The sequence below is a fragment of the Tympanuchus pallidicinctus genome, unplaced genomic scaffold (assembly GCF_026119805.1).
Source record: "Tympanuchus pallidicinctus isolate F22 unplaced genomic scaffold, pur_lepc_1.0 scaffold16, whole genome shotgun sequence".
Lineage (NCBI taxonomy): Eukaryota > Metazoa > Chordata > Aves > Galliformes > Phasianidae > Tympanuchus > Tympanuchus pallidicinctus.
The window spans coordinates 21,744,316-21,759,996 of record NW_026294679.1 but is presented as its reverse complement, the minus strand read 5'-3'; the positions used below and the strand labels follow the sequence as shown (position 1 = coordinate 21,759,996).

The 15,681-nt window shown below is 33.5% G+C and overlaps 2 protein-coding genes across 30 annotated transcripts in view; one reads left to right on the top strand and one right to left on the bottom strand.

Moving 5' to 3' along the window:
- RPS24 (ribosomal protein S24) overlaps positions 1-15,681 on the bottom strand; it is a 773,435-nt gene that overhangs the window by 530,292 nt on the left and 227,462 nt on the right. The gene's annotated exons all lie outside the window — the stretch shown is intronic.
- KCNMA1 (potassium calcium-activated channel subfamily M alpha 1) overlaps positions 1-15,681 on the top strand; it is a 432,315-nt gene that overhangs the window by 304,997 nt on the left and 111,637 nt on the right. For all 28 annotated transcript variants that reach the window (XM_052676753.1, XM_052676755.1, XM_052676754.1 and 25 more), the window contains exons 12-16: positions 1,057-1,139; positions 4,182-4,251; positions 6,490-6,645; positions 12,849-12,958; positions 15,317-15,385. In XM_052676753.1, the coding sequence (XP_052532713.1) occupies positions 1,057-1,139; positions 4,182-4,251; positions 6,490-6,645; positions 12,849-12,958; positions 15,317-15,385 (488 nt within the window). The remainder of the gene's footprint in view (positions 1-1,056; positions 1,140-4,181; positions 4,252-6,489; positions 6,646-12,848; positions 12,959-15,316; positions 15,386-15,681) is intronic.

The following is a 15,681-nucleotide window of genomic DNA, read 5'->3' as shown; positions in this document are numbered from 1 at the left end:
CTATGACTTAAGATACATTATTTCCTATTCTATTGAACTCTATGAATTTTTCATTGGATTTTAGTCATGTCTATTTAATGCTTCATATAGTAGATCGTTGTCTCATGGCAATTACTTAAAATACTATTATCTTATCTTCATCAATACAATTAGAAAATTATTTTTCACCTGTCAAATCCTTTTCCCATTGTCTAGAATCCTGATAAAAACGCAACTTAAGAAACTTATTAGTTAAAATGAGATATATGTATTGTCTTTGTTGTAAATTATTTTATACTCTTAAAAAAGTATGAAGTTTAAAGGAAATAAATGGCAAGGTGTCATTTCATGTTCTTTTCTTTTTCTCTTTTTATTTTTTTTCTTTTTTCTTTTCTTTTTTCTAAATAAAATGTAACTTATTTTGGCCAAATAGATTTTAATGCAATATCAGCACTTTCTAGGTTATCATCATGTTTTCTATGCATTTTGGCTTTCAAATTGCTTAACACTTTGTAGTCCATCACAATTTGTATCTCAGTTCAGCAGAACAGAATTTTTTTTTAAATGCTTTATGTTAAATAGGGTTAAGGTTGTGTGAACGTAGAGGTCCTCTGAACAGATTAATTCTTTACTCATGCTGTCTGAAAATTCATGCTCTGAATCATAAGTTCAAACATCTCCTCCTTTCTTTAACAAGAAAGTACTTACATTCTCAAACAAACTGCAGGACTTGTGTGTGTAGTGTACTAATATAACAAGCTTTTTATGGATTTAGAGGTCTAAAATTCAATACCTGCTTACGAAAGAAACATCTGTTAAAACCTTCTTGCTTTTAGCCTATACAAAGTAGTAATCAGGTAATTAAACTAGCAAACTGGTCTGAGGAAGCTTCACAAAATTACTGTGCATGTGTGAAGCTGTTGCCCAGCAGCTATAAAATCTTGAAAATTTTATCAGTACTGTAAACTGATATTCGTGCCTATGATAGGAGTGCTGTACTTTCTAATACTTTATGATGAATGAAAAGTTGGAAAAAGAGGTTGCTATTTATGTTTGCTGTGTTTTTTGGTGTCTCAGATAGAGTCAGCAGATGCGTGCCTAATTCTTGCCAATAAATACTGCGCTGACCCAGATGCTGAGGATGCCTCCAATATTATGAGGTAAACTCATTGTTTTTTAATAGGTTTTGTATTCTTAACTCTGATTAGCCAAATTCTGGTATCCAGATAGTCCATAGCCACACACCAATTTATAGCTGATCTGTTGGACTTGAAGAGCATCACAAGATTTTCTTTAGAAGGCAGATTATAAGATTGCCTCAGAAGCTCAGAGATGAGGATGCTCTTAAGTTCCTTTTCTAATTTAGCTGCTTTAGAAGCAGCATATGAGAAGAGAAAATGTCAAGAGAACAAACTAGACCAAAAGTGAAATTTTGAATCAGAATATTTGTTTGGAACTTTGTGTATTGGCCATTTTTACTCATTTAGAGTATCTTTTCATATTCAGATATGTTGATTGCTTTTCTTCCAACACAGTTCCAGTGTAATTGTATGAACTACTAACAATTTCTGTATTCCTCTCTGTTAAGTCAATGAAGTTTGATTTTCTCTTTTTCAGAAACTGCCTTTAAATCTCTATTTTCATGGCGTAGGAGATGCTTTCTAAAAATTCATCCTTTCAAAAGGGACATGAGAGCTCTAGGTAGCACCTTTTCTGTTTCTTTGTTATAATTGCTTACAGACCACTTTACAGAGTACTTTACAGTTCTCAAAGGGCATCCAAAATAGAATCAGCTGCATTTATTTGGCTTGTGATTACTGTTGCTCCAACACAGTAATTTATTAATGTTCTCCAAGTCCACTGCTTGGCACTATCTCTTGGATCTTCACTGGTCACTGCACTAATTACTTCAGAATGCAGTTTGTCTAGACGTTGTGGAGAGGATGACAAGCCGTGTGATCATTTCATAGGTCTTAGCATTGAAGTATTCATAGCTGCACAAAGGACCAACAGAATTGCATGTCCTTTCCCCTCATTTAATTATGCCGTGGCAACAATATGTCACAAAAATATATGCCCTGCAAAGGCTGGTGTTGATCATGAGACAGAAGGACTTTCAATCGCCTCATACCTTATTGCTCCTCAGTAAATCTGCTACTACAAGTAATTACTTAGCTTGGTGAAAGTGACGTATACACTTCATGATGGAAACTATACAATAGTCTCCTAGCTCCATGCTCATTTTTAACACTTAAGACGAATGATGCTTATGTTAATTGACAGAGCATTTACAACATTAGGAACTACCAAAGCTTTGTCCTGTTTTCCTCCTCCTATTCTGTGAAGGAAGGTCAAAGGCTCAGTTAGCGGATGGGCATCTAGAGTTACAGTAAAAATAACCCTTTTTTTTTTTTATTTTCCTTCCCTGCCCCCCGTCCCCCTCCTAATCATAGTATTAATGAGACCAGTCTTCTTGTTTTCTAAAATCAAATGTCAAGGATTTGTCAAAAATTCTCTAACATGGAACTGATCATTGCAATTAAACAATTTTATTGGTCTGTCAGATATTTGCATTCCATGAGTTAAAGAAAAAGGAGAAAAAAAATTAAATGATAATGCTACTCCACCTTTGGCAAAGTTCACTGTGAACAAGAGATTTGGGTGTATATGGAAGGAGCAGGTCTTACAGAATTGTTAAGGTTAGAAAAGAACTCTAATATCATCTAGTCCAACAATCAATCTGTCATCACATGCTGTTAAACCATGTCCCTATGTGCTACATCTACATGTTTTTTCAACACCTCCAGGGATGGTGACTCCATCACTTCTCTGTTACATGCATAGCCTGTTCCAATGCCTAATTTCATTTTTCTGTTTCAATGCAAAAATCATTTTTAGTTTTCATTGCATAAATGCATTAAAAGACTTTCAGTTGCAGATTAGTGCATTCTTAAAACATTTACTACTTTTAATCTAATAAAAAGCAGAGCTTTTATTTCAGAACTAAAATTCTCATGCATTTTCTTGTATTTAAGTGAATTTAATTCAATAAAATTGAATGTTTAGTTAAATTCAGTAAGAATTCAATTCAGTAAGAATTGAAAAAATACTAGGAAGAGTTGGTTTTCCCTCTGAAAATAAAGTATAAATTGAAATTGTCCATATATTTTTTTAAATCCATATAATGACCTAGTTTTTGTATACTTGAAGCTCAAGCAAAACCAGAATTTTGCAAGATGTTTCCTACAGAACACCGCTGTAAACAGTTGTGGCATTGAGAATCTTATGAGTCTGATGACTCTAAAGTAATTGACATTATTTTCCCTTTTGATTGTTTTCTTTTTTTACTTCAATTTGTTCTTACAGAACTGACTTTTTTTTTGTTTGCTTCTGTCTTTGATTTTGCTGAACAGGTTTTTTTTTTCATTTTTAATTGTATATTCTTCACTTCATATCACACTATCTGTTACTCAGTTCTAAATAATTACTCTTTCAATTCATTTTTGATGGACAAACAACAGAATATATGTTAACCTATTTTAATAATGAAGAATAGAGTCCAGTTGCAAATTATGGGAGTAGCCATATGTTTTTTAAATTTTGACTTCAGAAATCAGTTTCAGTATTGAGCTTTGACAAAATCCAGAAAAAATGAAGATGAATTTGCACTTGAATTGATATAAAATAGAATTATTACTCAAGCTGTTTAAATATGATAAATGTCTAGCAACAGTAAAAAAAATAATAAGGGAGAAAGGAGATGAAAGAAAATTGTTTTAGACATATGTCATTGGAAAACTCAAGCAATTATATTGATTCAAAGAAACAATTACTAAAGATGACAATAATTAGAAGTATATTATTTGTTTAATGTAATGAGTAGGGTATCTTGAACAGAGCTGCTAAAACAAAAGTTTTTTTTTTCCTTCAAATTCCCTAAGGATACCATTCAACAAAGTAATTCCTGAAATTCAGTGTTCTCTAGTATTACCTGGTGATTATTAACTGAATTTGAATATATGCAGAGACTACATAGGTTTGACTTCAATCACTATGCTTTACAGACAAATAAATAAAAGAATACAGTTTTATCTGTGGGACGTGACAACACAGTGAAGTAGAGGTACTGGGATACGTGATCCAAATATCCTACTAGCTAAAATGCTATTTTAATTGTTGTTTTCTTTTTCTTTTACTTTTAGAGTTATTTCAATAAAGAATTATCATCCGAAGATAAGAATTATCACTCAGATGTTGCAGTATCACAATAAGGTGATGTGATAACTATTAGTGTCTCTTTCTGCAATTTGTTTTGCTACATTGCACTCATGAACAATTTTTTTCTAGCGTCACTAATAATAAGCATTTTTATTTCCTAACATGAACACCCTAGTAAACCTTGTCACGTAGTCCTGTAACTAGTTAATTCAGTGTTACTTATATATGCAAGGGACCTTATCAAAATCTCTGATATTTATCAACCATCTTGGATATAATTCTCAAAGCTACAGAGTTTGTTGTTGCTATTGATTCCAGATGAGCTTTTAACCAGTCAGCATCCATAAATTTTGCCAATTTTATTGCACTACAGCATGAGTGTCCAAATTTTTGGCTTGCCTGAGCTGCAAGAGGAATTGTCTAGGGCCACATCTATGGAGGCTGCTCTGAAAGAAATGCCTTCTATTTATTTCCATAGGAAAAACAATTGATGCAAAGAGCACAATAACAATATTTAGTAGAGCAAATTCTCAGCTACAAACCACTCTTCAATATGGCTACCATCATTAGCTATGCATTTTCACCAGCAAGGAACAAGAGTCTCCATGCTGCACTCAGAAAAATATTCACTAGTGTAGGTGACACACAGTTGCTGCCCTGCAGTGCACAACCCACAGCTTCACGGTGCTCACATCCACTAATCTCCAGAGATGTTAAGTAACCATTAATTAATGTCAGTGAATGGCATTATTCCCACGTGCAGGAATTGAGTGACACACTTTTGCTTCATATGTATTCCCATGACAGATACCATTTAGTTAGACTGCCCCTGTGCTGCCACCTCTCTCATGGTAGGAAAATTTAATGGAATATTGTCTGGGAGGTTCAACCTCTACTGCTGTGCCTCTGCCTTTAATATCATGAACCAACATCATAAAATAGTATGCATTACTTTCAGAGGAGCCCTCATAAGCTATAAAGTATAGTTAATGTATATAAGTAACAAAATTTTATTTAATTTTTAATGTTTTTTTTTGTTTGTTTGTTTGTTTTTTTAATTAAAACATATAGAAAAAGAGCAGCAAACATGTAAAACTTGTAGGATATATGACCTTGCTTTTGTAAAACTAATACATCAGTCTGGTTTGATGGCAGCGGTTGCAATTCTCAGAGAGATCTCAAGGTGTGCATCAGAGATTTTTGATGAAATTTTCTGTACTTTGCCCTTCACAACAATTGGTCGCATATGTACATTCTGCCAAAAAACAATGATGTGAATACTGTGTTATTATGAAGGGAGGGATGTTTCTCTCTTGTACAAGGGGGCTTATAAAGCTCTGAGATGTAATCATGTTTTTGACTGCAACTCCGTACGTTCCATTTGAAAATTTGCAAGTTATATATTTATGTTGACAGAAAATTGACTGAGAAATAAGCCAAAAAATTGTGGGTTTTTTTTTTTTTTTTTTTTTTCCAATCTTGAAACCTATTCTCAAATTCCTGTATCACAATGGCAACAAATGCACATTTCTCTGGTCACAGGACTGTGTTTAGCCATTGTATAAAAATCCTTAAAAATATTTGCCATAATTTAACGCTGCACTGCACCCCATGGCCTGGTTTGAGCCTAGATGGGGTTAATAGCAGACTGATATTTGGTTAATGCTGAGGAGCAGTTGCAGGCCTTGGGCAGAGCCACAGCCATGATGGCATAGAGCAGGAGACAGGCCACAGTGCAAGCTATGCCAGGCTACTTTTGGCCTGTGGGCTGCAGATTGTGCATGCCTGCACTAAAGCTACCCAAGATAAATTGGTGGCTTCTAGGCAACTCAAGTGAAGTCATTTCTTTGTGGATAGCTACAAAAACATGTATTCTATTATTGGCCATTTATTGTGATTTTGAATTAAATGACAATGTAGACCAGTAATTGCCAAATGGGAAGGAGAAAATAAACAACACTAAGGTGAAAATTAAGGCTCACTCAGATGTAAGTATGGATATACTAATATATGTAGTATATCCTACATATATTCACAGGCATATATGTAGGATATGACTTGAGAAATGTGTAAGTTGACTATAATAAAAATATGCATTAAAGATTGTTACACTTCCTAGCATAAAGTTAAATTTTAAGATTTTTGAAATAAATTTTCCTATTCAGAAAATGTTTAGCCAATAACAAAAGCATTTACTGCTATCTCCTCCCATACTGTATTCTATTTGCAGAAATATTTCTGCTTCTTCACTTTCTGGGTTTTTATGTATTTATTTATTTGTTTGTTTTATAGGCTCATCTGTTAAATATTCCAAGCTGGAACTGGAAAGAAGGGGATGATGCAATCTGTCTCGCTGAGCTCAAGCTGGGTTTCATAGCTCAGAGTTGCCTGGCACCAGGCCTTTCAACAATGTTAGCCAACCTCTTTTCCATGAGATCATTCATAAAGGTAATGTCTTGTCATATTAGAGTATGTTAAGTCTGCAATTCAGTTTGTCAGAGAGCTGAGTAGAGAATATGGCTCAAATGTAAAACAGATAGAAACATATTAATAGCTTTTGCAACACAAACAAACAAATAGAAATAAACAGCTTACCTACAGAAGATTTATTCAGCAAATGGGGAAATCAGCCAGGTTCTGCCAAAGTTATATTCTTATTTGACAAGTGTTTGGCCATTAAAAGTGTCATTCATTTCTTGGAGGATATTTCTGGTCTTATGTGTTGTTTTAAAGAAACCATGTGTTTATTTAAAAGGAAATCCCCTGCTGCTAAAACAAATATATGATTTATATATGTCCCATACAGTAAAAAAGTGTCCAGAAGAAAGGACTGATCATTTTGGTCTTTTACATTAAGTTGTTAGTAGACCTCTGACTGTGACAATAAATAAAGAACATATGTTAGAGCTGAAGCCTAAACTTCCTTCAACATCATTTGTGTATTTGTTTCTCCTCATCCAAATAACTTTTCAGACTGAAATGGCAAAATTTTAACCCTGTTATTCCTACACTTCTGAGGCAGTCATACTAGTTCTCTGGACAAAGGCTCTGACTGTAGCAGTCAGTGCTTCTTTTCATGTACTTCCTTCCTAATTCTTGGGCATTAATTCCAAACATCAAAGATGCATTATTTCCAACCTCATGAGTGTTCATAACAGGACAGGCAGCACTGGAGTCACAAGGTAGGACATAGTTCACTTCAAGTTCATTGTGTAAGTTAGCAAAAAAGATCCCCACCAGAAACCGTGCCTTAAAAACCACACAAGAAAGCAACCAAAAAACTCACAAAGCCTAATATTATCATGTGAGAAGCCAGGAATATTCCTGTAGGGATGCACAGACATACAGCAGAGAGTCTTCTCAGAAAATTGTGAAATTTTTATTAAGATATCCTTTAGAATCCTTTCCAAAAACTGAGACCACAGATTCTTATGTGTCATAAATATTCCAGATTATTATATTCAGTTGAAAAAATTGCCTGTTTTCTGGACAAAAATAAATCCTGTCTCTTCACTTTTATGTCTGTAGTTAAACTTCTTGTATCTCTACTCATGTTCAGGTAACAAAAGCTGTTTTATTTCAGTAAAGCCAAATTTGGGAACTACCTAAGATTCATATATAAGATAATCTTGTAATAATTTCAGTACATTGACAAATCAGACTATCTCAGTGAAAACAGTTCTGAGCTGAAAACTGAGCTTTTAAAGGCACTTTACCCCTTCACTAAGGTAGAAACCATCATATTGATTATGAATATTTCTATATTTGTAGAACAAATAGAAAAATAGCAAAAAGTTTGTTTTAGAAGAAGAAATTAATGCCAGTTTTGCTGACATGCTCATTTACATCAATATACAGAGTTAGAGTAGGGTACAGATAATTAAATTAGGTTACTTTACATGGCACAGAAGAAATACTGTAAAATGCTGGGTAGACTGTGCTATTATTGGTTATAAGTCTGTCTACTACTTAACTAAGAATGAATTGTCCAGGAAACTAAAATGGATATCATCATTTTTGAGAAGGTTTGAGTGTTAAAATCTGAAACAGAATGAATGTCCAACAACAGAGTACATACGTCTTTCCATGGGAATCCAAATCAACTAGTGATAGTAGAAGGTTTATTACTTCACTTAACTGAAAGGATGCTCTTTGTGCAAGCTATCTCACTCTAAAAACTATTTGAAAGAGACAGCTATTACTAAGTGGTGTTTGTGAATCAAGAGGGTATTGTAGAAGAGCAGCTACCCTGATCGGAATTGTTAAGTACGACTCCTTTGAAAAGAAAGATGTGCATTTCCTAAGAGGACTTCTGCTCCTTTGCGTTTGGAGCTCTGAATTTAAGTATGTCAGAGCCTCCTAAATTTCTTGGGCAAATGTTAGTTGAGTCTAACACAAGTTAGGAGATTGCCAGGAAAATTTACTGAAACCTCTCTGTTAAAAAAATATATGAAAAGAAAAAAACTCTGAAATGTGTGTTGTTTCCTCCTTCATCATAATGTGTTTAGAAAGCCATTTAATAGCCATAAATGTTTGAGCAGTCAAACACAAATGAACATGATTGATGGTGACATTGTACATGTTTAACTCATTATGTGTTGCTTTACAGCAAAATGGTTTGTGTAAACAGTCTGCCCAGTATTAAAGCTAAAGTAAACTAAGAAACCTCAAAATATTATTTTTGTGTCTTATATTTTCCTTTTGGTTTTAGAGATGTAATCTCACATGGAATCTTCTATGTTCTTTTTTGGCATGGAGCTGAATAAAAAGAAAATTAGCTCAAAAAGAATGTGTGATACAGTTTTAACAAAAAGGTTCTGTAAACATTTAAAGGAAAGAAGATTGTCCAGCAAATCTTGAGGGAAAAATGTAGATGATGTTTACAACTGTAAACTGTATTTCAATAATCTATTCATAGCAGAAAGTGCTATTGTTGTATGAATAAAGAAGTTGTGATTCTTTAAAATTTGGAATGTGGTGCTTGAGTGTAACACAGGTTCATAAAATGAGTAGGTTTTTGTGTAAGCATCATTCGAGGTCTGAAAAATGATCTAGAGCAGTTTCAGTTCTTCTTTCAGCTATTTTGACAGCAGGAATGTGGGCTCTTTTATCAACTGTGCTCACACTCACATATATGTAATTCTCCCACTACATTTCTTTCTAATCTAGCCTGAGAGATGGACATATTGAAACTGCACAGATTTATGGCAGCCAGGTGCTTACATGCACTGATGGAATATGTTAACTGACTTTGTATTTATTTTTGGCCACCTAGGCAGCAATAGGTTGTTCTGAAGTGTGAGTGTGGTTTTTGCTTGGTGAATTTCTTCTATGGAAAGAGAGCTTGAAGATGGGGGGGGGGGGGGGGGGTGAAGAGCAACTTGTTTTTATTTTGTGAAGCTCCTCAGGGGGCTGCATAATCAACAGAGTACTTGGTAATTAACATTTTTCTTCCTTTGCCAACTACTTCTTCCAGGCTTTAGGCCAAATACTAATGTAGCCTGTTTTCAAAAACATTTATTCTTTAAAAGGCCTGCCTGAATAGAATCTTTTTAATCATTTAATATAGCAACTAAAAACTGCTGTGGTTGAGAACTGTGTGCTGATTAGAAATAATGTCAGTCCTTGGGGAAAAAGTAATATATTTGTCCTGGACTGAAGTCTACCACAGAGTGTGTTTTTCAGTCAGCTGTTTAAAGACATCAAAACCAATCTGCCTTTTACATTGTGATTGGATAGAAATACTATTCTGTTTTTTAAATTTCAGCGTTATTTTTTAATAGTACAATTCCTATAGTTTTGAATCTAAACCCAATTGAAGCCAGGCATCCAAGGAGATTCCCAAGATATCTGAAGAATTGCATCTCATAGTATTCAAGAATACTGTCTTTTTTTTCTTTTAACTACTACAATATTCTACATTATCATGAGCAATGAAAAAGCACATAGATCTCTCATTTGAAACTAAAGCCAATCTGAATTAGTTATATGGTATTCTATAAAACAACAATTTTGGAAAATGTTCTTGCACACAGGAAGAACTGTGAAAATAGTTGGCTGAGGTTGAAGAATTCTTATTACACTTACAAGTGCTGAAGAGCACTTGTTACTTTTGAGTTAGGGAATCAATGGAATTGAATAAAGGGATAGTTGAAAATTTATAATATTTAAGAAAATCAGATTATAAGACTGTAAACCCCAGAAGCGTGCAAAGAAATTAGGAACTGGTTTCAGCCTTCTACATATCTGTCAGATTTCAATACCAATGTCTAAATGTACAGTAAAACCAAACACTTGCACAAGCAATTTCCGTGGACTGAAAGGCATTATGGGTGAAGATGGGGAAATGTTTGATTTCACAAGTTCATTTCAGCTACCATTCAAGAATAATCCATTCTTATTTGCCCTTTCCTCTCATGTATGTAGTTGGGAAAACAAACAAACAGAGAAGTCCACCAGAAACAATGCTGTGGAGAATAGAATTATAAAATTAAACTTCAGTAGATCCTTAAGTCTGAGTTTAATGGGTGGCAATATTCTTGGGTTATATGGACATAGAAGAAAGTATATCATAGAAGAATGCATACCATTTTTTAAACTTCAGTTTTAAAATCTTAACTTTAATTTCAAAATCCTACCAAAATATTTTTTTCTGTTCTTTTGATAAAAAGAGTAGGCTGAAGAAAATTACATTAGATTTGCTGAACTCTGCAGGTTTGAATTATAAGCACACAAGGTATATAAGCATTACATGTCAAAACCAAAGCAGATACATTGAATAACTGAATCAACAAGAAACAGTAGGGATCTGTACCTGATTAAATTAAAAAGGATATATTTTTTCTCCTTACTGATCTTTAAGGATAAGTGAAATTAATTGTTATTAGAAGTTATATAGGGAAGATGCCATGGGTCTGAGGCAGATAAAATAGAGCAATATTTTCTTCATTAGTAATGTTCTATAGCATCTCATATATCAATGATTCTTAAAATTCATTTATTAGTATTTCACAGTAACATAAAAGAAAGTATCTTCAACATTGTAATGAATTCATGAAGGTAAATGTAATGCTAACCAGTATCTATGAATCTTGATCACTGCTTTGTAAATGAATTTTGTCATTTTCCAGTCCTTTTGTTGATTCTTGGCTAAGAATGTGCTTGTTACTTTATTTAATCTGCAGCTTCTTCCTCCAAATTGAAACCTTTCTTTAAGGTTGCTTAAAGAAAAGAAAGCCAGGGAAGAAACTAGAAATGAGAAATTGAGTGGAAAACAGCCTTACTCTTATTTTCTTTATGCCATCTTTATGCTTTTTTTCTCCTTGCACATTTTTTCCAACCCCAGCTGGTGTCAATGTAAGAAAAAGCCATGAAATAGAGCATAAGTAACAAACATATTGCTATCATTACTGTTTTTTACCCAGTCTGCACTTTATCTGTTTTCTGTATATAAAGAGCTGCTGATCAGCAACATTTGCAAGTTTCATATAAATAAACGAGTTATAAAAAATGTGATATGATTTCTCTGTGTGTGGTGGAGAATAACACAATGCAAATCTTTTCTAGCATCCCACATGGTCTCTGAATGGTGAAACAATGTATATGGAAAAAATTTCTCTTGATTGTTCGCAGCCCACATGTCAGGGAGGAAATGATTTGAATCCTTTCCATATTGCAATTTGTTCTTGCAGTTTTGTTTTTTTTTTTTTACTTCTCCAGAACTGAAGTAACTTCTTACCTGGCAGCCTATTATCAGAAAAAATAAAATAAAGTAAAATAAAATAAATAAAGTAAAATAAAATAAAATAAAATATAAAATAAAGAATTGTATTTAATATTTCACTGACTTCTTTAGAAGTTTGCTATCCTTTTTCTTTTAAATATTCCTTTGAAAGAGTGATTTTTTAATTTTTAATTTTATTTTTTAATGACATAGCAGGAGGAAAAGACTGGTGAATCCAAAATTTAAACTAAGTATGTAGGACAAAACATATATAAAATACTACACAAATCATGTTTAAAATGGCTGTTGCAGTATATTTTTAATACTGAAAAAAAAAAAAAAACAACCCACAATTATTATGTCACACCAAATTCACCAAAATCTGACTCGTTTTCTTTCAACAATAAAATATGTCTGAATTTGGCAGTAAAGCTTTTCTTCAGTTTCTGTTCTAAAACACTTATGACTGTTGAAACCATTTCAATATGTCTACTTCTCATTGTTTCCTGCTAGCTAGAGATGCAGAAAATAAATTTTCAGAACTTTTAATGATGTTTTTTTGTGTGTTTGTGTGTGCTAGCCAAGTTCTGAACAAGGTGAAAGCAATTGAAAAGTAGCAATATAATGCAACCATTTCACTAGAGAATTTTCAGAAAAAGAAAATAGATGTTTTTCCTCAAGCTCTCCATTTCCTTATTTCATGTCATGCTAAATGTTCCTGACAATAATCAAGTGATTCATTTTTACATAGTATGTTTGATTGACTGTTCTTTTTCTTGGCAATATTGTCAAAATACTTGAGTGACATACCAACATATTTACTTAAAAATGTATACTTGTTTAAAAAGTTGTTCATAATTTTAAATGAAGTTTTCATTTTATTTAGATCTCTGTATCTATTTTTTTGTTTGTTTGTTTCATTTTTTAGATTGAGGAGGATACGTGGCAGAAATACTATCTGGAAGGAGTTGCAAATGAAATGTATACAGAATATCTGTCTAGTGCCTTTGTGGGTTTGTCCTTCCCTGCAGTTTGTGAGTAAGTAGAAATACATACTATTAAGCATAATTATTTACATGCTTTCAAGTGAAATCAGAGATTTCTACAGGAGACGTCACTTTGCTACAGTCATAATGTTGCTACATCAGATGAAATCAAACAAAGTAAACATTAAAATAATCACAGCATGGAAGTATTCCAAACATTATAATGCTGCTTTCTTATGAGATTTGGAATTAAGTGATTGTAAATGAAACCATAAATGTTTTCAGTGTTGGACAAATTAATCAGCAATCCATTCTTCTGTTGTTTCTTTTAATGAATCCCATTCTTTGAGCAGTGTTTGTCAGCATCACTGTCTTGGCTTATGTCCCATTCCAAGAAAACCATTCATTAATTGAGACAGATTTAGTGCAGTCATATAAGTAGTGTGGTGTCCAGAGCTTTGTAGCACTGGTTGCAATCAAACATGTAGTATATAACCATGGTCTAAGCCATACTACTGTTTTAATTTTTGAGACTGAAAATACTTACATTTGTCTTACATTTTTTGTGTGAAAGACACAATTGTACGCGTAAGGTTGTTCCAGTACATACCATAGCCACAAGTATAGGACAGTTTAGCACAGTCATATTTTCACATCTATTTAATTAAAAGGTAAAATATTAGAGATATGAACTCTGCATTTGTCCAACATATTGTTGCATATTGTTGCAATTTTTATACATCATCTATATTTCAATGTGGTATATTTTTATAACAGTGCTTGTCACAGAAATAGATTTCACTTTTGTGTCAAGCTACTAAAACATAGGCAAGGCTCAACATTTGTCTGCATTCTCTCTCAGCTCCAAAACAGATTATTTCTTTTGTGAGCGTATTCAAAGAAGTAGCACTTTCTAGTCTGATGCCAGATTAAGCCCCTGTCTATTGCAGAGTAAGACATCATGAATTCTCTGTCAGTGTTAAGTTCTTGCTTCTATATATGAATTGTTTTATTCAACTCATCTGAGAGGCACTTTTAGACTGTTAGGACTTAATCAACACATCATATGCTCACTACAGTTTTTTGCCTCTCTGAAGCAGTGATATTGGATCAGTCTATAGCAGTTTTGTTTTTTTTCCCTGAACTCTGAATTTTATTCAGTGTTGCAGACATGTCGGATTCTATACCCCACAAACTTGAGCTCAGCTCAGCTAACAGCTAAGTCAGACTCTGTCCTGACATTCCTCTAAATAAAGTTTTCTCATCTTCTGTCTGTGAGTAAAATCAGATTTCATCTGAATCTGCCAGAGAAATCTCCTTATATTTTACATTTTGCTTCGAGCTCTCTCAGAAACTTTCCTTTGTCCCATCCCTGCAAGAGGCCAGCCATCCCCTCTGTCCCTCATTCAGCCAACATGTACATGCTAAATAGTCTCCTTAGACACACTTGTGAGACAGCAAGAGCCAGCATGTGAAAACAGAGGTTGTAAGTCTTATTGTGCTCCCTAATGCCATGTCAGCTGTCCAGTCAGAAATATGAAAAGGCTGCTTCAGTAAAGGTCAGCACACAGTAAACTTCAGTAAACTCCACACAGTTCTTTATTTCTTGTGTTTAAGTTACAGAGGTTTATGTTTCCATTATAATTATACTATAATTGAAAGGTGCATGGAAGAATGCATGACCAATTTCATAGAATAGGAAGCAAGTAGCATGAAATTTGCATGTATTTCAATGATAACATTGTAAAATCACTGGTTTCTGGTTATTAAAAAAACATTGAGGGTTTCTTTGATTGCTCTCACAGTAGTTGTCAGCTTCAAACAAGTGTTGCTGTACTAACTCCACTCTCCAAGTTTATAAAGAATATTATAGTTGTTTTAGTAAGTTGCTACTAACAACTAAAAAAAAAAGTGTATTAATGTATCAGCATGCATTTTCCCATGTGCTGGTCAGAAATAGCTTTCAGTTATGCTGTTTCTCTGTCATAGAAATTGATAAATGCTGACATACTGTTAGTGTACTCCTGCTTTTGGCCAGTATATATACACGTTTTGTGCACTGCAATCAAAATATGACTAAATTTTAGCAAAGATTTGAGAAATTTCCTCAAGACATCCACTGCTATAGTCAAATGCAATTTTATGTTTTGAATTATGACAGTTGTTATTATATCTTAAGTAGATCTAGTAATGTAGTAGTGCTGCTTAGAATGTGTTCTCAAGTTGTCAGTTTATAGTACTTATGAAGAAGCATTTATTATCTTCAAAACAGAAAGACTTTAATATATGAGCTATATATGTTACTGAAGACTGGGTAAACATCTGAATGAGTGCAAATTATCAGCCATGTCTATTTATACAATGTTAGTTGTGAAAAAGGTCTGACTCTTGACCTCTTGTCTTCCTGCAGACTGGTGTTTGCGAAACTAAAGCTCTTAATGATAGCCATAGAATACAAGTCGGAAAAAAGAGAAAGCAGGTACGTCCAAGACTACAAATTCTGAAGTAGGAATGCACTGTCAAGAATTTTGCCTGCTTATTTGAGAATAAACATAGATGTCCTTATACGTTTGATAACGTTTCAGAGTATAATTGTCATGCCATCGCATTACACCATTTTATGTAGCGCTAAAAGGCTTTTATTTCTGCTCTGTTTTTTCCTCACCCAAATCAATTTAAGTTATAATACTTAGTGTAAGGTAGGGATACAGTGTTATGTGTCCACTTCCAGAAGTGCAATTCATTTTTATTTAAACAAAAACATACCTTGCTCAG